A 14,961-nucleotide genomic window follows, 5' to 3' on the forward strand; every position below is an offset into this window, starting at 1 on the left:
GGTCGTGTGGGGCTGTGAGACTAGGACAGCTCCATGTCTCCCCGCAAGCAGGGTTACCTCTGCATGCCACCTCTTCCAGGCCGAGGGTGGGTACCAGCGATAGCATCACCTCCAGAACATCACAGCTCCTCCCCCTCTGCTCCCCAGGTTTCTCCTGCTCGGTTGACACCCTGACACCCTCACCATGGACTTCCAGCACCGACCCGGGGGCAAGACCGGGAGTGGGGGCGTGGCCTCCTCCTCTGAGAGCAACCGGGACCGCAGGGAGCGCCTGCGGCAGCTGGCCCTTGAGACCATTGACATCAACAAGGTGGGCCCCCGGCGGCTGGGTCAAGGCACTGCGCTGGAGGGTTCCCATCACTCTCAGGGCTCTGCAGCTGCCCCTGAGTGGGCACTCCCAAGCTCTTCCTAAGCCTGCCCTTCAACCAGGCTCCGCTAACCCCACCTCGTGGTTCCAGCAGCCATGGGGTCGCAGTTGCCTTGTCTGTGAGCGGGGAACTTGACCAAGAATGGCAGAGGCTGCCAGTGTCTCAAACACTTGTTTAGTACACAAACTTTAAGTTAACCTGAGGCATATAGATATAGGATGGGCCAGGGATGAGGACCAGGGTGTTATCCTCTGGGTTGAGATCATTTTAGCCAAACACCGTCAACAGAAATGTCTTATGTAGTTTGTGCTGAGCTGTCAGTAAACCAGGGTCTCTCTCGCTGACATGGGGCTCAATTGTTCTCTGTGGTGGAGCCGTCCTGGGCATGGGACAGTGTTGAGCAGTGTCCCCGGCCTCCCCCAGGGCGAGCGGGGAATGCAAAGTCTCAGGCCAGCCCTGCCAAGCCGGAATTTGCATTTTAACAAGCACCAGTGACCGCGGGGCAGGCAGCCTGCCAGGCCACACGCCGTGGTGGCACTCGTCCTGGTCTTCTGCCTTGGGGGGGCACATTGGATCAGCAAGAAGAGAGAGGCCTTGCTGGTCGGCACCAGTTCAGAGAGTGGAGGGGGGCTCTCACTTTGCATGGGTGACACGTAGTGGGGACCTGGTAGGAAAGGACATTCTGGCCGTGGGGCAGGCCTGGGTTGGCGGGGACTTCAGTATCTGATGGAGGCCCTGTCCCCTTGTCCCCTGTTCAGGACCCGTACTTTATGAAGAACCACCTGGGCTCCTATGAGTGCAAGCTCTGCCTGACACTCCACAACAATGAGGTATGCATCCTGCTGCCCCACCCTCCCACCCCTCCTGCCCAGCCCAGCCCTCAGACCTCCTGCTGCCCAGCCCTCCCAGGCCAGGCCTGCCCAGGCCTCAGACCCACCACCCTTCTCTTCTGACCATCCGGTGGTGGTAGCTATATTCACTGTTGGATGGGCAACTATCATGCTGTCCCTTTCCAGAACTTCACCTCCCAGACAGACCCTGCACCCATGAAGTGATAATGCCCCGTCTCCAAGACTTCAGTGGTCTCTGGCTCTACTTGGGTTTCCTGCCACGTTGCAGACACCCTTCTGGGACCCTCCCTGGGTTACATGGGCTGTTTGCATATGTCCCGTGTATTTATTCTCATTACACTGGGCCTGGGGTCTGGGCGCTGTTCAGGCCCCCCACCTTGGTCTCTGTGTCCCCCATTCCTGTGTTGACCGGAAATCGCCTCACACAGAAGCAGACCTGCCCGAGGCAGGAGGCTCACCCACTTTGCGTGCTGTCTGCATTGTGTGTTTCCTTCCCCCCGCCAGGGCAGCTACCTAGCGCACACCCAAGGGAAGAAGCATCAGACCAACTTGTGAGTACCCCAGACCTCGAGCTCCACGTCCAGGGAGTGTGCTGGCATGTCGAGGGCAGTGCCCCTGGTGCTGGGCCTGGCTGGTGGTGTGGAGGTCACCATAGCAAGGACAGGGTTCACAGCACCCAGGGCTGGGTGCCCTTCACTGCCTTTACACTGATGTGTCTTGCTGGCGAGACAAGCGTCTATGATAAGATATGGGGCGCGGTTTTGAGAGGCTCACCAGTAAGGGGCAGTACAGTGGGGAAGGTGACAAGCAGAGAAAGATGTCCCTCACATCTGGTACACTTCCTACCCAGGGCCCCCGGCCCTCAGTCTTAGCCCTGTACCATGCAGATGAGTGTGTTAACTTGTCTGGGGTCACATGGGTGGGCAGCACCTCCCCGCACCTGGGGCTGCAGCCTTGAGGGCCTGAGTGCAGGGAGCCACAGCAGCGCCCCATCCTTTGGCCTGCAGGGCCCGGCGAGCCGCCAAGGAAGCCAAGGAGGCCCCGGCCCAGCCCGCACCAGAGAAGGTCAAGGTTGAGGTGAAGAAGTTTGTGAAGATCGGCCGCCCCGGTTACAAAGGTGGGTCTGTTCAGGGTGGCAGCTGGCGCCACTTATGAATGGGCTCTTTGGTGGACCCCAGAGAGATGCCCCTGAGCCTGTCCCGGCTCCCTCCACCAACTGCCCAGCTGGGCTTGCTGAACGGCCAGTCCCTGCAGTCCTTAGCACCCAACTCGTTGCTAGCCCAAGCATTGGGGCGCGGGTACCCCCAGAACCCACCGTGTCAGGTGGCTGAGCACCCTGGAGCATGGTGCTTACTGGAGGGGCTTGGAGTGGAGGCTGATGTGGGCGGGGCTCTGGGATAGGGTGGAGACCCTCCTCTGCCGTCCCTAGTCCCTGCACGCTTGTGTCCCACCTGTAGCCGGAGCCCTCGGGAGCCATGCCGGTGCCTGCCCAGCCACAGGGCCCACAGCCTACAGTGGGTGGAGTCGGGCTGACCCCAGGGCGCCCTCCAACCCCAGGTTTTTTTTGGCTGTGGGGGAGGAAGGGCCACCTAGACTGAGCCCCCGTGTCTTGCAGTGACCAAGCAGAGGGACACAGAGGTGGGCCAGCAGAGTCTCCTCTTCCAGGTGAGGCCCTGCCCTGCCTTTCTGTCCTGACCCCTGGGGTCTCCTGGGTTCTGTCCTACACTGGGGTGGCCCCGGGAAGGGTGCTGCCCACTCAGTGTATCCCCACAGATCGACTACCCGGAGATTGCCGAGGGTGTCATGCCACGCCACCGCTTCATGTCTGCCTACGAGCAGAGGATCGAGCCCCCAGACAGGCGCTGGCAGTACCTGCTGATGGCTGCCGAGCCCTACGAGACTATCGCCTTCAAGGTAGGTGGCCTGGGAGCCAGGTTGGGGTCGCTTCCCTCTTGGTGTGGGAGATGGGGAGGAAGTGATGGCAGGCCCGCTGCCCTCCATGGACCCCATGGTTGCCTGAGCCCCTGGCTCTGCCCTGCTGCAGTGTAGTTACAGGGATCAGCCTCTACCACACAGACCCTGGGGGCTGGTACAGCAGAGCCGGAACCTGAGCTTGTCTGTTTGACTCCAAAACTGAGGCCCACCCCAACTCAGGACAAGGCCCCTCCTGTCTGGGACCTTCCTGAGGCCTCCGAGGGCGGGTCGCCTGGCCCCGTCTGCGTGCCTGCCCCAGCCGTGACCGCATGGTCCTGAAGGTCTTGGGCACTTCCTCTCACCCAGGTGCCAAGCAGGGAGATCGACAAGGCCGAGGGCAAGTTCTGGACCCACTGGAACCGGGAGACCAAGCAGGTGAGTTGTCCCAGGAGGCCCATGATACGGCCATGGGGACGGGGTCTGGTACAGCACCACCTGCTGAGCCCCGTCCCCCCCCACCCTTCCCTAGTTCTTCCTGCAGTTCCACTTCAAGATGGAGAAGCCCCCTGCACCACCCAGCCTCCCCGCCGGGCCTCCAGGGGTGAAGCGGCCCCCACCACCCTTGATGAATGGACTGCCCCCACGGCCACCGCTGCCTGAGGCCTTACCCCCTCCCCCGCCTGGAGGCCTGCCCCTGCCACCCATGCCACCCACGGGGCCTGCACCCACTGGGCCCCCAGGGCCCCCCCAGCTGCCCCCGCCAGCCCCTGGGGTCCACCCCCCTACCCCAGTGGTTCACCCACCAACCTCTGGGGTCCACCCCCCAGCACCAGGGGTCCATCCTCCAGCCCCAGGGGTTCACCCCCCAGCCCCAGGGGTCCACCCTCCAGCCCCAGGGGTCCATCCTCCGCCATCTGCCGGAGTTCACCCCCAGGCCCCAGGAGTGCACCCACCAACTGCTGGAGTTCACCCTCAGCCTCCAGGGGTACACCCACCCACTCCTGCTGTTCACCCCCAGGCTCCCGGGGTGCACCCACCTGCTCCCGGGGTCCACCCAGCAGGCCCAGGAGTTCACCCTCAGGCTCCTGGGGTCCACCCTCAGGCCCCGGGGGTCCACCCTCAGGCCCCGGGGGTCCACCCTCAGGCCCCGGGGGTCCACCCTCAGGCCCCGGGGGTCCATCCTCAGGCTCCAGGGGTCCACCCACCAGCCCCAGGAGTTCACCCTCAGGCTCCGGGGGTCCACCCCCAGCCTCCGGGGGTCCACCCTCCTGCTCCTGGGGTGCACCCCTCAAATCCTGGAGTGCACCCCCCAACTCCCATGCCCCCGATGCTGAGGCCCCCTCTCCCCTCCGATGGCCCTGGGAGCCTCCCTCCCCCTCCCCCGGGCAACTGAGGGGCATCTCTCCCTGCGGGCCACGTCGTCCCTGTCTTCCTCTGGAGAGCAGTTTGCTGTTTCTGTATGGAGCTGTGCTGTGCTCTGCTTGATTAAATAAAGTCTCCCCATGGCCTGAAGTGGAATGGCGTGTCTGGGGTGCAGAGGGCATAGGGCGGCCACTCCCTAACTGGATCCTGGAGCTTTAGCTAGCCCTGCTCCTGTTGGTGCCTGCGTGTGGGACAGCATGGGGGAAGGAGGGCTCCAGGCTGAGGAACCCACAGGCTGAGTTCAGGCCCATCTGCCCCAGGCCCCATCTCAGGCATTCTCTCCCCACACCCGAGCCAGAACCTGTTTATGGTCTGGCGGCCCCCTCCCTGTGCAGTCCCACTCCTTCCTACTGTTCTCGGGAGGGAGAAGTCAAGGACGTCGTTTTAACAGTCCAGTCAACAGGCCCAGTTCGGTATCATAGGGAGAGGCAAGATAGCCGGGAATAGAACAGAAAGCACCCTGTGAAGACGCCTCCTCCAGGCCTGCCTGCAGGCTCCCAGGAGCACAGGGCTGCCCCCCAAGGTCACGTCCCCAGGGAGACAGGCCTCAGGGCCCACCCCCTACCCAGGCACTAAGGCACTCATATAAGGCCAGCAGCCTGGCTGCCCAGCCCCCGGCACCACCATGCCTGCCTCACCGCTTCTCTCTCATCTGGCCCTGGTGCTGGCGGCCTTGGGGGCTGCACTGGGGGCTGGAACCCCCGGACAAGAGGCCCTGAGCACCCCAGCGCTCTCTGAGGACCTGGCCTTGGGCCCCAGGGGCCTCATCTTCAGTGAGGACTGGGCCTGGCTGCCCCCGAACAGCCCTGAGGACCCCCTGTGCCTGGTGACACTGGGCAGGGGTGGCAATGGGAGTGGTGCCCCCTTGCAGGTGGTGGGCGCCCTGGGCAGCTACGAGCAGGCCTTCCTGGAAGCCGTGCACAGTGCCCACTGGGGCCCCCGCGATCTGGCCACCTTTGGGCTCTGTACCCCTGGTGAAGGGCAGGCAGCCCTGGCTCCACTGCAGCAGCTGGGCACGTGGCTCAGGGACCCCAGAGGGCAGCGCCTGGTGATCCTGCACCTGGAGGAAGGTATGGGGGGCTGGTCCACAGTGGGACAGGTTTCTCCCAGAGAAGGTGGGTGTTGGCAGACCGCCAGAGCCCTGCAAAGATGCACCCTTCCCCCCATCCTTGGTTCCACAAAAAAGCCACATGGGTGGGGTAAGGTGAACCCAGGGTGCTAGATGTCCCCACAGCCACCACCTTCGGAGAGAGACCCCAAGGGCCCTGGAACAAAGGTGGAACCCACACCTTCAGGCAGTGCTCCTGCCCATCAGCCGCCCTGGCCACCATGTCCCTGCAGGGTTGGCTGTCCCAGTTGGGGTGGGAGCTCTGCCTTCCAGCAGACAGGCCTGGGGGGTGCTGGGCTTCAGTGGCTCAGGTGTCCCTCTCCCTGCTGTCTGGCCACAGTGATGTGGGAGCCCACGCCATCGCTCAGGTTCCAGGAACCCCTGCCTGGAGGAGCCAGCTACCTGGAACTGGCGCTGCTGGTGCTGTACCCCGGGGCAGGCCCCATGGCCACCGTCACAGGGGCTGGGCTGCCAGGCGCCCAGGTACAGGGAGTCCACGGGGCAGTCACAGGGCCTCCAGAGCCCTGACAAATCATGGGGGTGTGCACCACAATCAAGGTCGGCAAGGTGAAGAGGTGCAGGGTCTCCAGGCAGACCAGGGTCTGGTGCCCATGGCCAGGGGGTTGGGTGCAGGCAAAATAGGGCTGGGCATGGTGCGCTCCACCCATTCCAGTGGCCCCCATCTCTCCAGGGCCTCTGCCCATCCCAGAACACCCGCTACCTGGTGCTGGTCGTGGACCACCCAGAGAGTGCCTGGCGCAGGCCCGGGCTGACATTGACCCTGAAGCCACGTGGACACGGTAGGCAGCAGAGGGGCCAGCAGGGGCAGGTGGGGGACAAGTGGGCTGCTCCAGGACCCTGCTTTTGAGCAACATCCCCACTGCAGGCGCCCCCCTGGGCACGGCCCAGCTGCAGGCGCTGCTGTTTGGTGCCAACCCGCGCTGCTTCACAAGGATGACCCCCGCTCTGCTGCTGCTGCCGCCTTGGCCCCGGCCCACGCCACTGCCTGCACAGGGCTCAGTGGACACTGTGCCCTTCCCGCCACCCAGGTGGGGGCCATGCCAAAGTGGGGCCCTGGGGAGGGGAAAGGGGGTGCAGGGAGACCCAGGGTGCTGGGAGGGGGTTCTGGGGGTTCAGAGTGCCTGGGGAGGAAAGGGATGGGTAGAGGGTGAGGAGAGGATGGGAGGCCTTGTGTGCTCACCAAGGAGGGACTGGGGGTTCAGGGTGCGCGGGGCGGGGGGAGAGAGTCCAGGGTGCTGGGGGAGGGAGGGAGGGATTGGGCGTCCAGGGGTTGTATGGCAGAGGGAGGGAGGAGTTGGGAGTCCAGGGGATGTATGGGGGAAGGAGAGAGGGGTTGGGAGTCCAGGGGATGTTTGGGGGAGGGAGGGAGGGGTTGGGAGTCCAGGGGATGTATGGGGTCAGGAGGGAGGGGTTGAGAGTCCAGGGGATGTATGGGGTCAGGAGGGAGGGGTTGAGAGTCCAGGGGATGTATGGGGTCAGGAGGGAGGGGTTGAGAGTCCAGGGGATGTATGGGGTCAGGAGGGAGGGGTTGAGAGTCCAGGGGATGTATGGGGGAGGGAGGGAGGGGTTAGGAGTCCAGGGGATATTTGGGGCAGGAAGGAGGGGTTGGGAGTACAGGGGATGTATGGGGGAGGCCCGGCGTGTTCCGTTTCCAGGGCAGGGGGAGGAGATCTAGGGTGTCGGATGGAGGGGAGGCACCAAATTGCTTGGGAAGGAGGGCCCGGGAATCTAGAGTGCTTGAGTTGGGGAGGCGAGGGAGGCCTAGTGTTCTCAGGAAGGAGGGAGGGATCCAGGGTGCTGGCAAGGAGCTGAAGCCAGGGTGGAGCCCGCCTGGCGCCCCCTCACCCCGCCTCTGCTCCCAGGCCATCCCAGCAGCCGGAGGCGCCGCGCAGCGCAGACCCCTTCCTGGAGACGCTCACGCGCCTGGTGCGCGCGCTGCGGGGCCCCCCGGGCCGGGTCTCGCCGCCGCCCCTGACCCTGGACCCAGGTGCGTTGGCCGCCTTCCCGCAGGACCTCGTCAACCTGTCGGACCCCACGGCGCTAAAGCGCCTGCTGGACGGCGAGGAGCCGCTGCTGCTGCTGCGGCCACCGCCCGCCGCCGACGCCGCCGAGGGGGACGCTGCGCCTGTGCCGGGCCCCACGGGGGAGGCGCCGTGGGCGGCGGGCCTGGCGCGCCGCGTGGCCGCCGAGCTGCAGGCGGCGGCCGCCGAGCTGCGGGGCCTCCCGGGGCTCCCGCCAGCCGCCGCGCCACTGCTGGCGCGCCTGCTGGCGCTGTGCCCGGGGATCGCCAGCGGGGACGGCCCCGCGCGGCCGCTGCGCGCGCTGCTGCTCCTGAAGGCGCTGCAGGGCCTGCGCGCAGAATGGCGCTCGCGCGATAGGCGCGAGCGACCCCAGCGCAGCGCGGGGGTGGCACCCGGCGGTGACGGGCCATGCGCGCTGCGCGAGCTTAGCGTGGACCTGCGCGCGGAGAGCTCCGTGCTCATCCCCGAGACCTACCAGGCCAACAACTGCCAGGGCGCGTGCAGGTGGCCGCAGTCCGACCGCAACCCGCACTACGGCAACCACGTGGTGCTGCTGCTCAAGATGCAGGCGCGCGGCACCGCCCTGGCGCGGCCGCCCTGCTGCGTGCCCACTGCCTACGCTGGCAAGGTGCTCATCAGCCTGTCGGAGGAGCGCATCAGCGCGCACCACGTGCCCAACATGGTGGCCACCGAGTGCGGTTGCCGGTGACCCCAGGTTCCAGTGCGCTCCCACCCTTATTTATTCTCACCCCACGCCTCCCTCAATAAAGGCCCATACACGCCCTGCAGGTGTGTCTGTGCGTGTTTGTGGACAGGCGGAGGCACTGGGTGTCAAAAACCGTTTGGGCTGGACTACCCGCCAAGAAGCACCTAAGAAGACAGGCCTGGCAATCTACTTTGAAAGGTCACAGCCTTGACACCCCTGTGGAGCAGCGCCATTCTGCACACACGGGGGCGCCATGAGTCGGAGGACTCCTTGGCACCACCTAACCTAGAGGTTGGTGATATTCCAAACCATCCAACAGCACTTCTGAGGAAAGGCCTGGGAAGCTGCTGCCACAAAAATTACAGCGAGAAAACACTGCGGAGCAGTTCTAGTATGTCACATGCAGGTGCTATGGTCAGAGTCCACTCAGAGGCAATGAGTTTGGGGTTAAGGTTATTTTTTGGTCAGGGACCTCTTTCTGAACAAGGTGGCCATCCCAGGTCACCCCATGAGCACCCACCTCCTCTCCCCCCAGCCCGAAGCTCTCCACCTAAATCATTCAGAACCCAGGCTCCATGCGAAAGGAACACGCCACACCTTGGCCAGGGCATTTGCTTTATTTTGCCCTCTGCCGGGAGTAGGGCAAAGCCCCCAGGCCCGGCTCAGTCCCGCCCCTTGCCCGTGCGGTGCTTCTGGCGGTCGGGACGCTCCTCCTCTTCTGAGGAAGTCTGTCCCTTCCTCTTGGAGGCCCACGTCGGCCTCTTACTGGGCTCGGGGTCCCCAGAGTCCCGCGCCCACGGCCGATGGCCCTCTTCACGTGCCTCCCCGCGCCGGGGCAGCGCTCCCCTCAGCTCCCTGTCGGTCCGCGGCCTTTCCTCCCTCCGCGGCCTCTCCTTCCGCGGCCTCTCCTCCTTCTCTCTCCTCTGCCTCTCCTTCCGTGGCCTCTCCTCCTTCTCCTTCCGCGGCCTCTCCTCCTTCCTCCACTCCCGTCCAGACGTCTTTTCTTTGGGCCCTCGGTCCACCTGGGCCTCCCCGGTGGTCTTGCTGGCCTCTTTCTTGTCCTCCTCCTTGGCCTCCCGGCTCCCGGGAGCCTCTGGCCTCGCCTTGGCCTCCGCCTGGGGCGCAGGCGGCGCCAGTGCGGGTGCCGCGGCTGCGCGCTTCGGCTGCAAGGCGGGCAGCAGGACTGTGGGTCAGCGCCACCTGCCAGCCCGGGGGTGAGAGCCCCTCCGCCCAGGTCACCTGTAGGAGGCGCTTACCGGGAGAGGCTCTCGAGGCTTCTGGGCAGAGCTCGGCGGTACCCACGGCTCAGGGGCGGGCGCGGGGACGTCCACCTTGCCGATTACAGCGTCTGGGAGTGGAAAGGGGGGATCCAAGTCAGCCTGGGCAAGGGAGCAGCGCACCGTCCATCCCTGTTTTCGCGGCTGGGAGCCGCCCACCTTCGGTCAGATTCCCGGGACACAGGTGGAGGGGCCAGGCCGGCCCCTGAGGCGGGCTGCGTCCCCACGCCCTGCCCTCGGCGGGCGCGCCCCTGCCGTATTCTCCCGTCTTTTTCCCATCTGCAAAAGGACCCGCCATTCTGTCTTGCGAGCGACAGGAGCGCCCCTGGGGTAGGGCACCCTGAGGGATGCACACAGCTGCTCCAGCAGGGTAAGGGGCGCAGGCCCGCCCCTGGGAGTCCTCACCATGGTGCCTGAGGATAGCACACTACTGAAGGGAGGGGTGTACACAGCCCATCCGGAGTCCCCCAGGGGGGTGCTCGCGGCCCCTGGCGGGGAGAGTGAGGGGACGTGGGCCTGTCCATAGGGAACGGGCCCTTAAGAGCCACTCTGGAGCAGGGTCCCAGGCCCGACGATGGGGGCCCAAGGTCCACCCCTTACGGGGAGCTGCTCACGGCCCATGGGGTGCACGGCCCGCCCCGCGGGGGCAGGGTCTCACCGCGGCACAGCTGGAAGGCCGAGCCGAGCAGCGCCACCAGCGAGACGAGCACCAGGCACTTGTTGAGCGACAAGTCTCCCCAGGGTAACTCCTCGCACAGGGGCGGAGGCGGCGGTGGCTGCGGGGGCGGTGAGGCCTGCGCCTTCTTCCGCGCGGGGGCGCTGCGGGGCGCTGCGGGCAAGTGCACGGCTGTGGCTGGCTGGGTCGGGCACCCCCTGCCCAGGCGCAGGCACCAAGGTGCAGCAGCCCAGGAATCCTCCGTCCTGGGTTCTACCCCTGCCCTTCTGGCAGCCCCCAGCCCCGCGTGCCTGAGTTTCTCCAAAATGCAGAGATCATTGTAGAAGATTCTTAGAGTGAAGTTTCACGGCGCATTAGCTGATGTTGCAACGGATTATCAAAGGCGGTAGCCCATTTAGACATTGCCTTCAGCACCGGAACACCACCTAGCCAGTGGGGTCCCATCGCGCCCCGAAGTCCCCGGATCCCAGGACCCAGTCCCTGAACCTATCCCCCATGGCCAGCCACATGCACCGCCACCTCACCCTGCCTTCTGCAAACCCACTTGCTCCAGTTTTCAGCTTCTCCTTTCCAGGGCTTGGGGCCACCTTGACCACAGACTCCTTTTCCATCTTCTTAGGCTTGGCATCCACACTGCCATCAGCTGCCGGGGAGTCCTATGAGGAGTCAGAAGACATCCTGAGAGCATCCTCCCAGCCTTTTTTCTAAGGTCGCCTGTTATGAATTGAATTGTGTCCCCTAAAAATGTGTGCCCACTTGTCTGGGCCATGATTCCCAGTTTTGTGCAATTGCCCACCATTTTGTGATTTTCCTGTGTGTTGTAAATCCTAACCTCTATGATGCTGATGAGGCAGGATTAGAGTCAGTTATGTTAATGAGGCAGGACTCAATCTACTGGATTAGGCTGTATCTTCAGGCCATATCTTTTGAGATACAAAAGAGAGAATCATGCAGAGTGGAGAAGAACCTCATGCCACCAAGAAAAAAGCTCCAGGAGCAGAGCATGTCCTTTGGATCCAGAGTCCCTGCACTGAGATCAGGGGAAGACTGATGACAAGGACCTTCCCCCAGAGCCAACAGAGAGAGAAAGCCTTCCCCTGGAGCTGGCTCTTTGAATTTGGCTTTGTAGCCTCCTAAACTATGAGAGAATAAACTTCTGTTTGTTAAAGCCATCCACTTGTGGTATTTCTGTCATACCAGCACTAGATGACTAAGACAGCGCCCAAGCCAAAACTCTTCCAGTAGGCTGTAGAAACCCACCCTCCTTGGCCGCCGTATCCCCTCCTCCAGGGGCTGGGGGAATCTAGGCTATAACCCCAAGACCCCAGCTACTCACATGAGGCTGGCTGCTGAGGTCGGCCGGCCTGGGTGTCCCTGTTGGGGGACAGAAGCAGAGTCAAGGTCATGGGGAGCCCTGAGCCAATCCGATCCTCCCCCCAGCTCTGACCCTTTTACACATAAGAAAGCAGATAAGCTCAGAGACAGCAAGTGTCTTTCCCAAAAGCACACAGCACCTCAGTGGCAAGCTGGGTTTTGAACCTGATTTCTGTGTTCTCCGGGCTCCTTACACACCCCTGGAGCAGCAATGGGGGCCACGGGTGGGGAATGGGGGGGCATAGCTAAGTCATTCGATATGGGAGGCCCATCCCAGGTCTCTGAGGGTGAGCCACCTGGCTCAAGGGGAAGACCAAGCCCCAGCAGGTACCTCTAGCCTTGTCCTCCCCGGCCTTGCCTGGGCAGGGGTCAGCCAGTGCAGAGAGGTCCTCCCCAGCCTGGCAGCTGCCCAGGCCTCCATCCAGCTCCTCTGAGGCCCTGGTTGTCATGGCGACTCCAGGAGCTGCAGCATCAGGCTAGGAGAGGATGCGGGAGAGGGTCCTGCCTCCGTCAACCCTCTGCTATGGGCCTGGGCCTGACCTGGGGACTTTATGCCCACATATCAACCACCGCCTCTGCCCAGAGCACCCTTTACCTGGCAAATTCATACTCATATAAGGGTGGCCCCCCGCGGCCCCCACTCAGGCATCTTCCCTGACTCCCTGCCAGCCCTGGCCTCCCTTCCCGCCGTCTCTGGGCCCCTCCTTCTAGCCCAGCCTCTCCGGGGCCCCAGTGTCCTTGAGTACAGCAGCTGAGGATGCTGGGGCCCAGAGGGGCCTGTAACTCACACCAGGTTGCACAGCAGTGAGTCAAAGACACCGCCCAGCCCAGAACCCACTGACCCCAGCACTGGCTCATGTTGTCTGAGTCCAGGGACTATTTTTATCTGGTGTCCCAGGCCAGCAGACGGGCCACTGGGTGGCCCAGCCCCTTCCTCCTCCCACAGAGTCTCCCTCAGGGTTGTCCTATACCTCAGATTCTGGCACCCAAACCCCTACTGGACCCCTCGACTCTTGGGGTTTAGCCCCAGCAGCAGGGACCAGCTTCACTCAGGCACTGAGGGACTAGGGCAGTGCGGGAGCATCCTGGAGGTCTCCTGACCCCAGAACTGGGCCCCTGTTCCCCTTGCAGCCTCTGACCCCAGTTGGTAGATGAAGAAATCAAGGCTGGCAATGGGGGTTTGCACAAAGCTTGAAGTGAGACCAACGTCTATCTGCTTCACAAAGCCCTGCTTTCCACAGTCCCCCTGCCTCCAGCTGCCACCACAAGCATGTCTCCACGCCTGGGCAGAGAGGAGGCCCTTCCCTGGGACCCCAAGACCAGGGAGGTGATGGGGTAGGGGAGGGGTCCTATGGGGAGGGAAGTCCGGGGGTGCGTGCTCTCCCCAGACCCCGGATACCCCCACCTCCGCCCAGCCCTCCCCCAGCCCCACTCACCCCACAGCCACCATGCCAGTGGACAGGATAGAGCTTGGGGAGGTGGCCCCTTGACAGACAGGGACAGGTGGCTGGAGGGGGCAGGGTGGACCAATCAGCACCGGCCACCGCAGACAGCAAGGGAGGAGGGGCCAGCAGGAGGCTGCTGCAGAGTGTCCCCCATTGGAGCACGCCAGGCTGCTGCTGTGTAACCTGGGGCTGTTGCTTCATGTCTCTGAGCCTGGAAAAGGCTCAGACCACCAAGGGTGGTCACTTTGCCTGCTCTCCGGGATCTGGTCAGCAGACATTTATAAAGCACTTATTGTGTGCTGGGCCCTGCAGCAGCAAGGCCCACCTGAACCCATGGAATGAGAAGAGGCCCTGGCCTGGGCAGCCCCACCCCACGGGGCCTGCAGGTGTTGGGGGTTGCACAGCCCAGTGGCATCAGGGAGGACTCCCTGGAGGAGGTTGCTGTGTCCCAAACAGTGACTCCTGCACACACGAAGCAAGACTGCCAGGTGGAATCTGGCTCTGCTGGCTGATCTGGCCAAGGCAAACTCCAAGGCCTCAGTTTCCTCATCTGGAAAATGAGTCACTTCCTCCAAGAATGGTAGTGAGGTAGAAATGAATTTAAAAAACTAAAGTTGCTTTGAGTCGATTCCCACTCCTGGTAACCCCAGGCGTGTCAGAGCACAACTGAGCTCCACAGGGTTTTCAATGGCTAAGTTTTGGCAGTAGGTCAGCAGGCCTTCTTCTGAGCCGCCTCTGGGACTCGAACCTCCAATCTTTTGGTTAGCAGCTGAATGAGTCCAACCCACGTGAAATAACCACTCAGCCACTGCAGGCTAATTTTTCCTGCTGTTTAATTATCATCTCACCCACTCACATAGCCATACTTTTTTTCAGTCACTCCACAGACACCACTACCCAGCCTAACCCAGCCCATTCTACCAACAAGTATTATTATTATTTTAAATTTTATTTTCTTTTGTTCTTGGTGAAAATATCCACACCAAAACATGGTCCTATTCAACAGTTTCCACACACGCTGAGCGGTGACGTTGGTTACCTGCTTTGCACTGTGTCAGTATTCTCTTTATTTCTGGTCTGGTTGTCTCACCCCCCTGAATTTAGACTCGCTGCCCCCTCAACTTCTCAGCTACCCTTTAGCTACTGTCCTCTCCTGGGTCTCATACAGATAATTTAAAAAAAAAAAAAAAAAGCACAATACTTAAGGCTGACGTTCTTTGCTTTTTGAGTTGTACTCCATAAATTATTTTGAAATCTTTGGTTTTTGTTTTTGTTTGAATAACAGCTTTATTGAGATAGAGTTCATACCCTAAAATCATAAAATTCACCCATTGAAAGTGTACGGTTCAATGGATTTTAGTACATTCACAAAGCTATGCAACCATGACAGCGATCTAATCCAGAATATTTCCATCAGCAGTCACTCTGCGTCCTCCCCAAGCTCTAGGCAACCACGAATCCACTTTTTGTCTCTATGGATTTGCCTGTTCTGGACATGTCATATAAATGTTGTTATTGTTAGGTGCCATCGCGTCGGTTCCTACTCATTGTGACCCTATGTACAACAGAACAAAACACTGCCCGGTCCTGGACCATCCTCACAGTCATTGTTATGCTTGAGCCCGTTGTTGCAGTCACTGTGTCAATCCATCTCATTGAGGGCTTTCCTCTTTTTCACTGAAAATATAAATGGAATCATGCAATATGTGGCCTTTTGTGTCTGGCTTCTGTCACTGAGTATGACGTTTTTAGGGTTCGTCCACGTCGTACGTGTGTTA

General features: G+C 62.0%; 3 protein-coding genes across 6 annotated transcripts in view; 2 read left to right on the top strand and 1 right to left on the bottom strand.

Annotated features, from left to right (window-relative positions):
- SF3A2 (splicing factor 3a subunit 2) overlaps nucleotides 1–4,654 on the top strand; it is a 113,307-nt gene extending 108,653 nt beyond the window's left edge. For all 4 annotated transcript variants that reach the window (XM_049876273.1, XM_049876272.1, XM_049876275.1 and 1 more), the window contains exons 2-9: nucleotides 148–310; nucleotides 1,127–1,198; nucleotides 1,724–1,770; nucleotides 2,227–2,336; nucleotides 2,835–2,884; nucleotides 2,993–3,133; nucleotides 3,500–3,568; nucleotides 3,663–4,654. In XM_049876273.1, coding sequence (XP_049732230.1) covers nucleotides 185–310; nucleotides 1,127–1,198; nucleotides 1,724–1,770; nucleotides 2,227–2,336; nucleotides 2,835–2,884; nucleotides 2,993–3,133; nucleotides 3,500–3,568; nucleotides 3,663–4,526 — 1,479 coding nt within the window. In that variant the 5' untranslated portion in view covers nucleotides 148–184 and the 3' untranslated portion in view covers nucleotides 4,527–4,654. The remainder of the gene's footprint in view (nucleotides 1–147; nucleotides 311–1,126; nucleotides 1,199–1,723; nucleotides 1,771–2,226; nucleotides 2,337–2,834; nucleotides 2,885–2,992; nucleotides 3,134–3,499; nucleotides 3,569–3,662) is intronic.
- A 113-nt stretch (nucleotides 4,655–4,767) lies between these two features.
- Nucleotides 4,768–8,414, top strand: AMH (anti-Mullerian hormone). The gene is made up of 5 exons (XM_049875773.1): nucleotides 4,768–5,625; nucleotides 6,004–6,146; nucleotides 6,355–6,463; nucleotides 6,550–6,712; nucleotides 7,547–8,414. The coding sequence occupies exons 1-5, from the start codon at nucleotides 5,181–5,183 to the stop codon at nucleotides 8,412–8,414; spliced, it is 1,728 nt and encodes a 575-aa protein (XP_049731730.1). The 5' UTR covers nucleotides 4,768–5,180.
- Nucleotides 8,415–9,073: 659 nt separating this feature from the next.
- Nucleotides 9,074–13,384, bottom strand: JSRP1 (junctional sarcoplasmic reticulum protein 1). The gene is made up of 7 exons (XM_049881336.1): nucleotides 13,175–13,384; nucleotides 12,070–12,214; nucleotides 11,701–11,738; nucleotides 10,909–11,020; nucleotides 10,347–10,517; nucleotides 9,662–9,759; nucleotides 9,074–9,574 (listed from the first exon to the last, which is right to left on the bottom strand). Exons 1-7 carry the CDS (start codon nucleotides 13,382–13,384, stop codon nucleotides 9,074–9,076), a joined length of 1,275 nt encoding a protein of 424 aa, XP_049737293.1.
- Nucleotides 13,385–14,961: the final 1,577 nt, after the last annotated feature.

Source organism: Elephas maximus, chromosome 3, assembly GCF_024166365.1.
Source record: "Elephas maximus indicus isolate mEleMax1 chromosome 3, mEleMax1 primary haplotype, whole genome shotgun sequence".
Taxonomy (NCBI): Eukaryota; Metazoa; Chordata; class Mammalia; order Proboscidea; family Elephantidae; genus Elephas; species Elephas maximus.

Coding starts and splice junctions, on each gene's coding strand:
- JSRP1 (XM_049881336.1), bottom strand. CDS start 13,384: ATGAAGCAACAGCCCCAGGTTACACAGCAGCAGCCTGGCGTGCTCCAA. Junction 12,215..13,174: donor ACTGGCATGGTGGCTGTGGG/GTGAGTGGGGCT, acceptor ATCCTCTCCTAG/CCTGATGCTGCAGCTCCTGG. Junction 9,575..9,661: donor GAGAGCCTCTCCCGGTAAGC/GCCTCCTACAGG, acceptor CCCGCCTTGCAG/CCGAAGCGCGCAGCCGCGGC.
- AMH (XM_049875773.1), top strand. CDS start 5,181: ATGCCTGCCTCACCGCTTCTCTCTCATCTGGCCCTGGTGCTGGCGGCC. Junction 5,626..6,003: donor GATCCTGCACCTGGAGGAAG/GTATGGGGGGCT, acceptor GTCTGGCCACAG/TGATGTGGGAGCCCACGCCA. Junction 6,147..6,354: donor CTGGGCTGCCAGGCGCCCAG/GTACAGGGAGTC, acceptor CCATCTCTCCAG/GGCCTCTGCCCATCCCAGAA.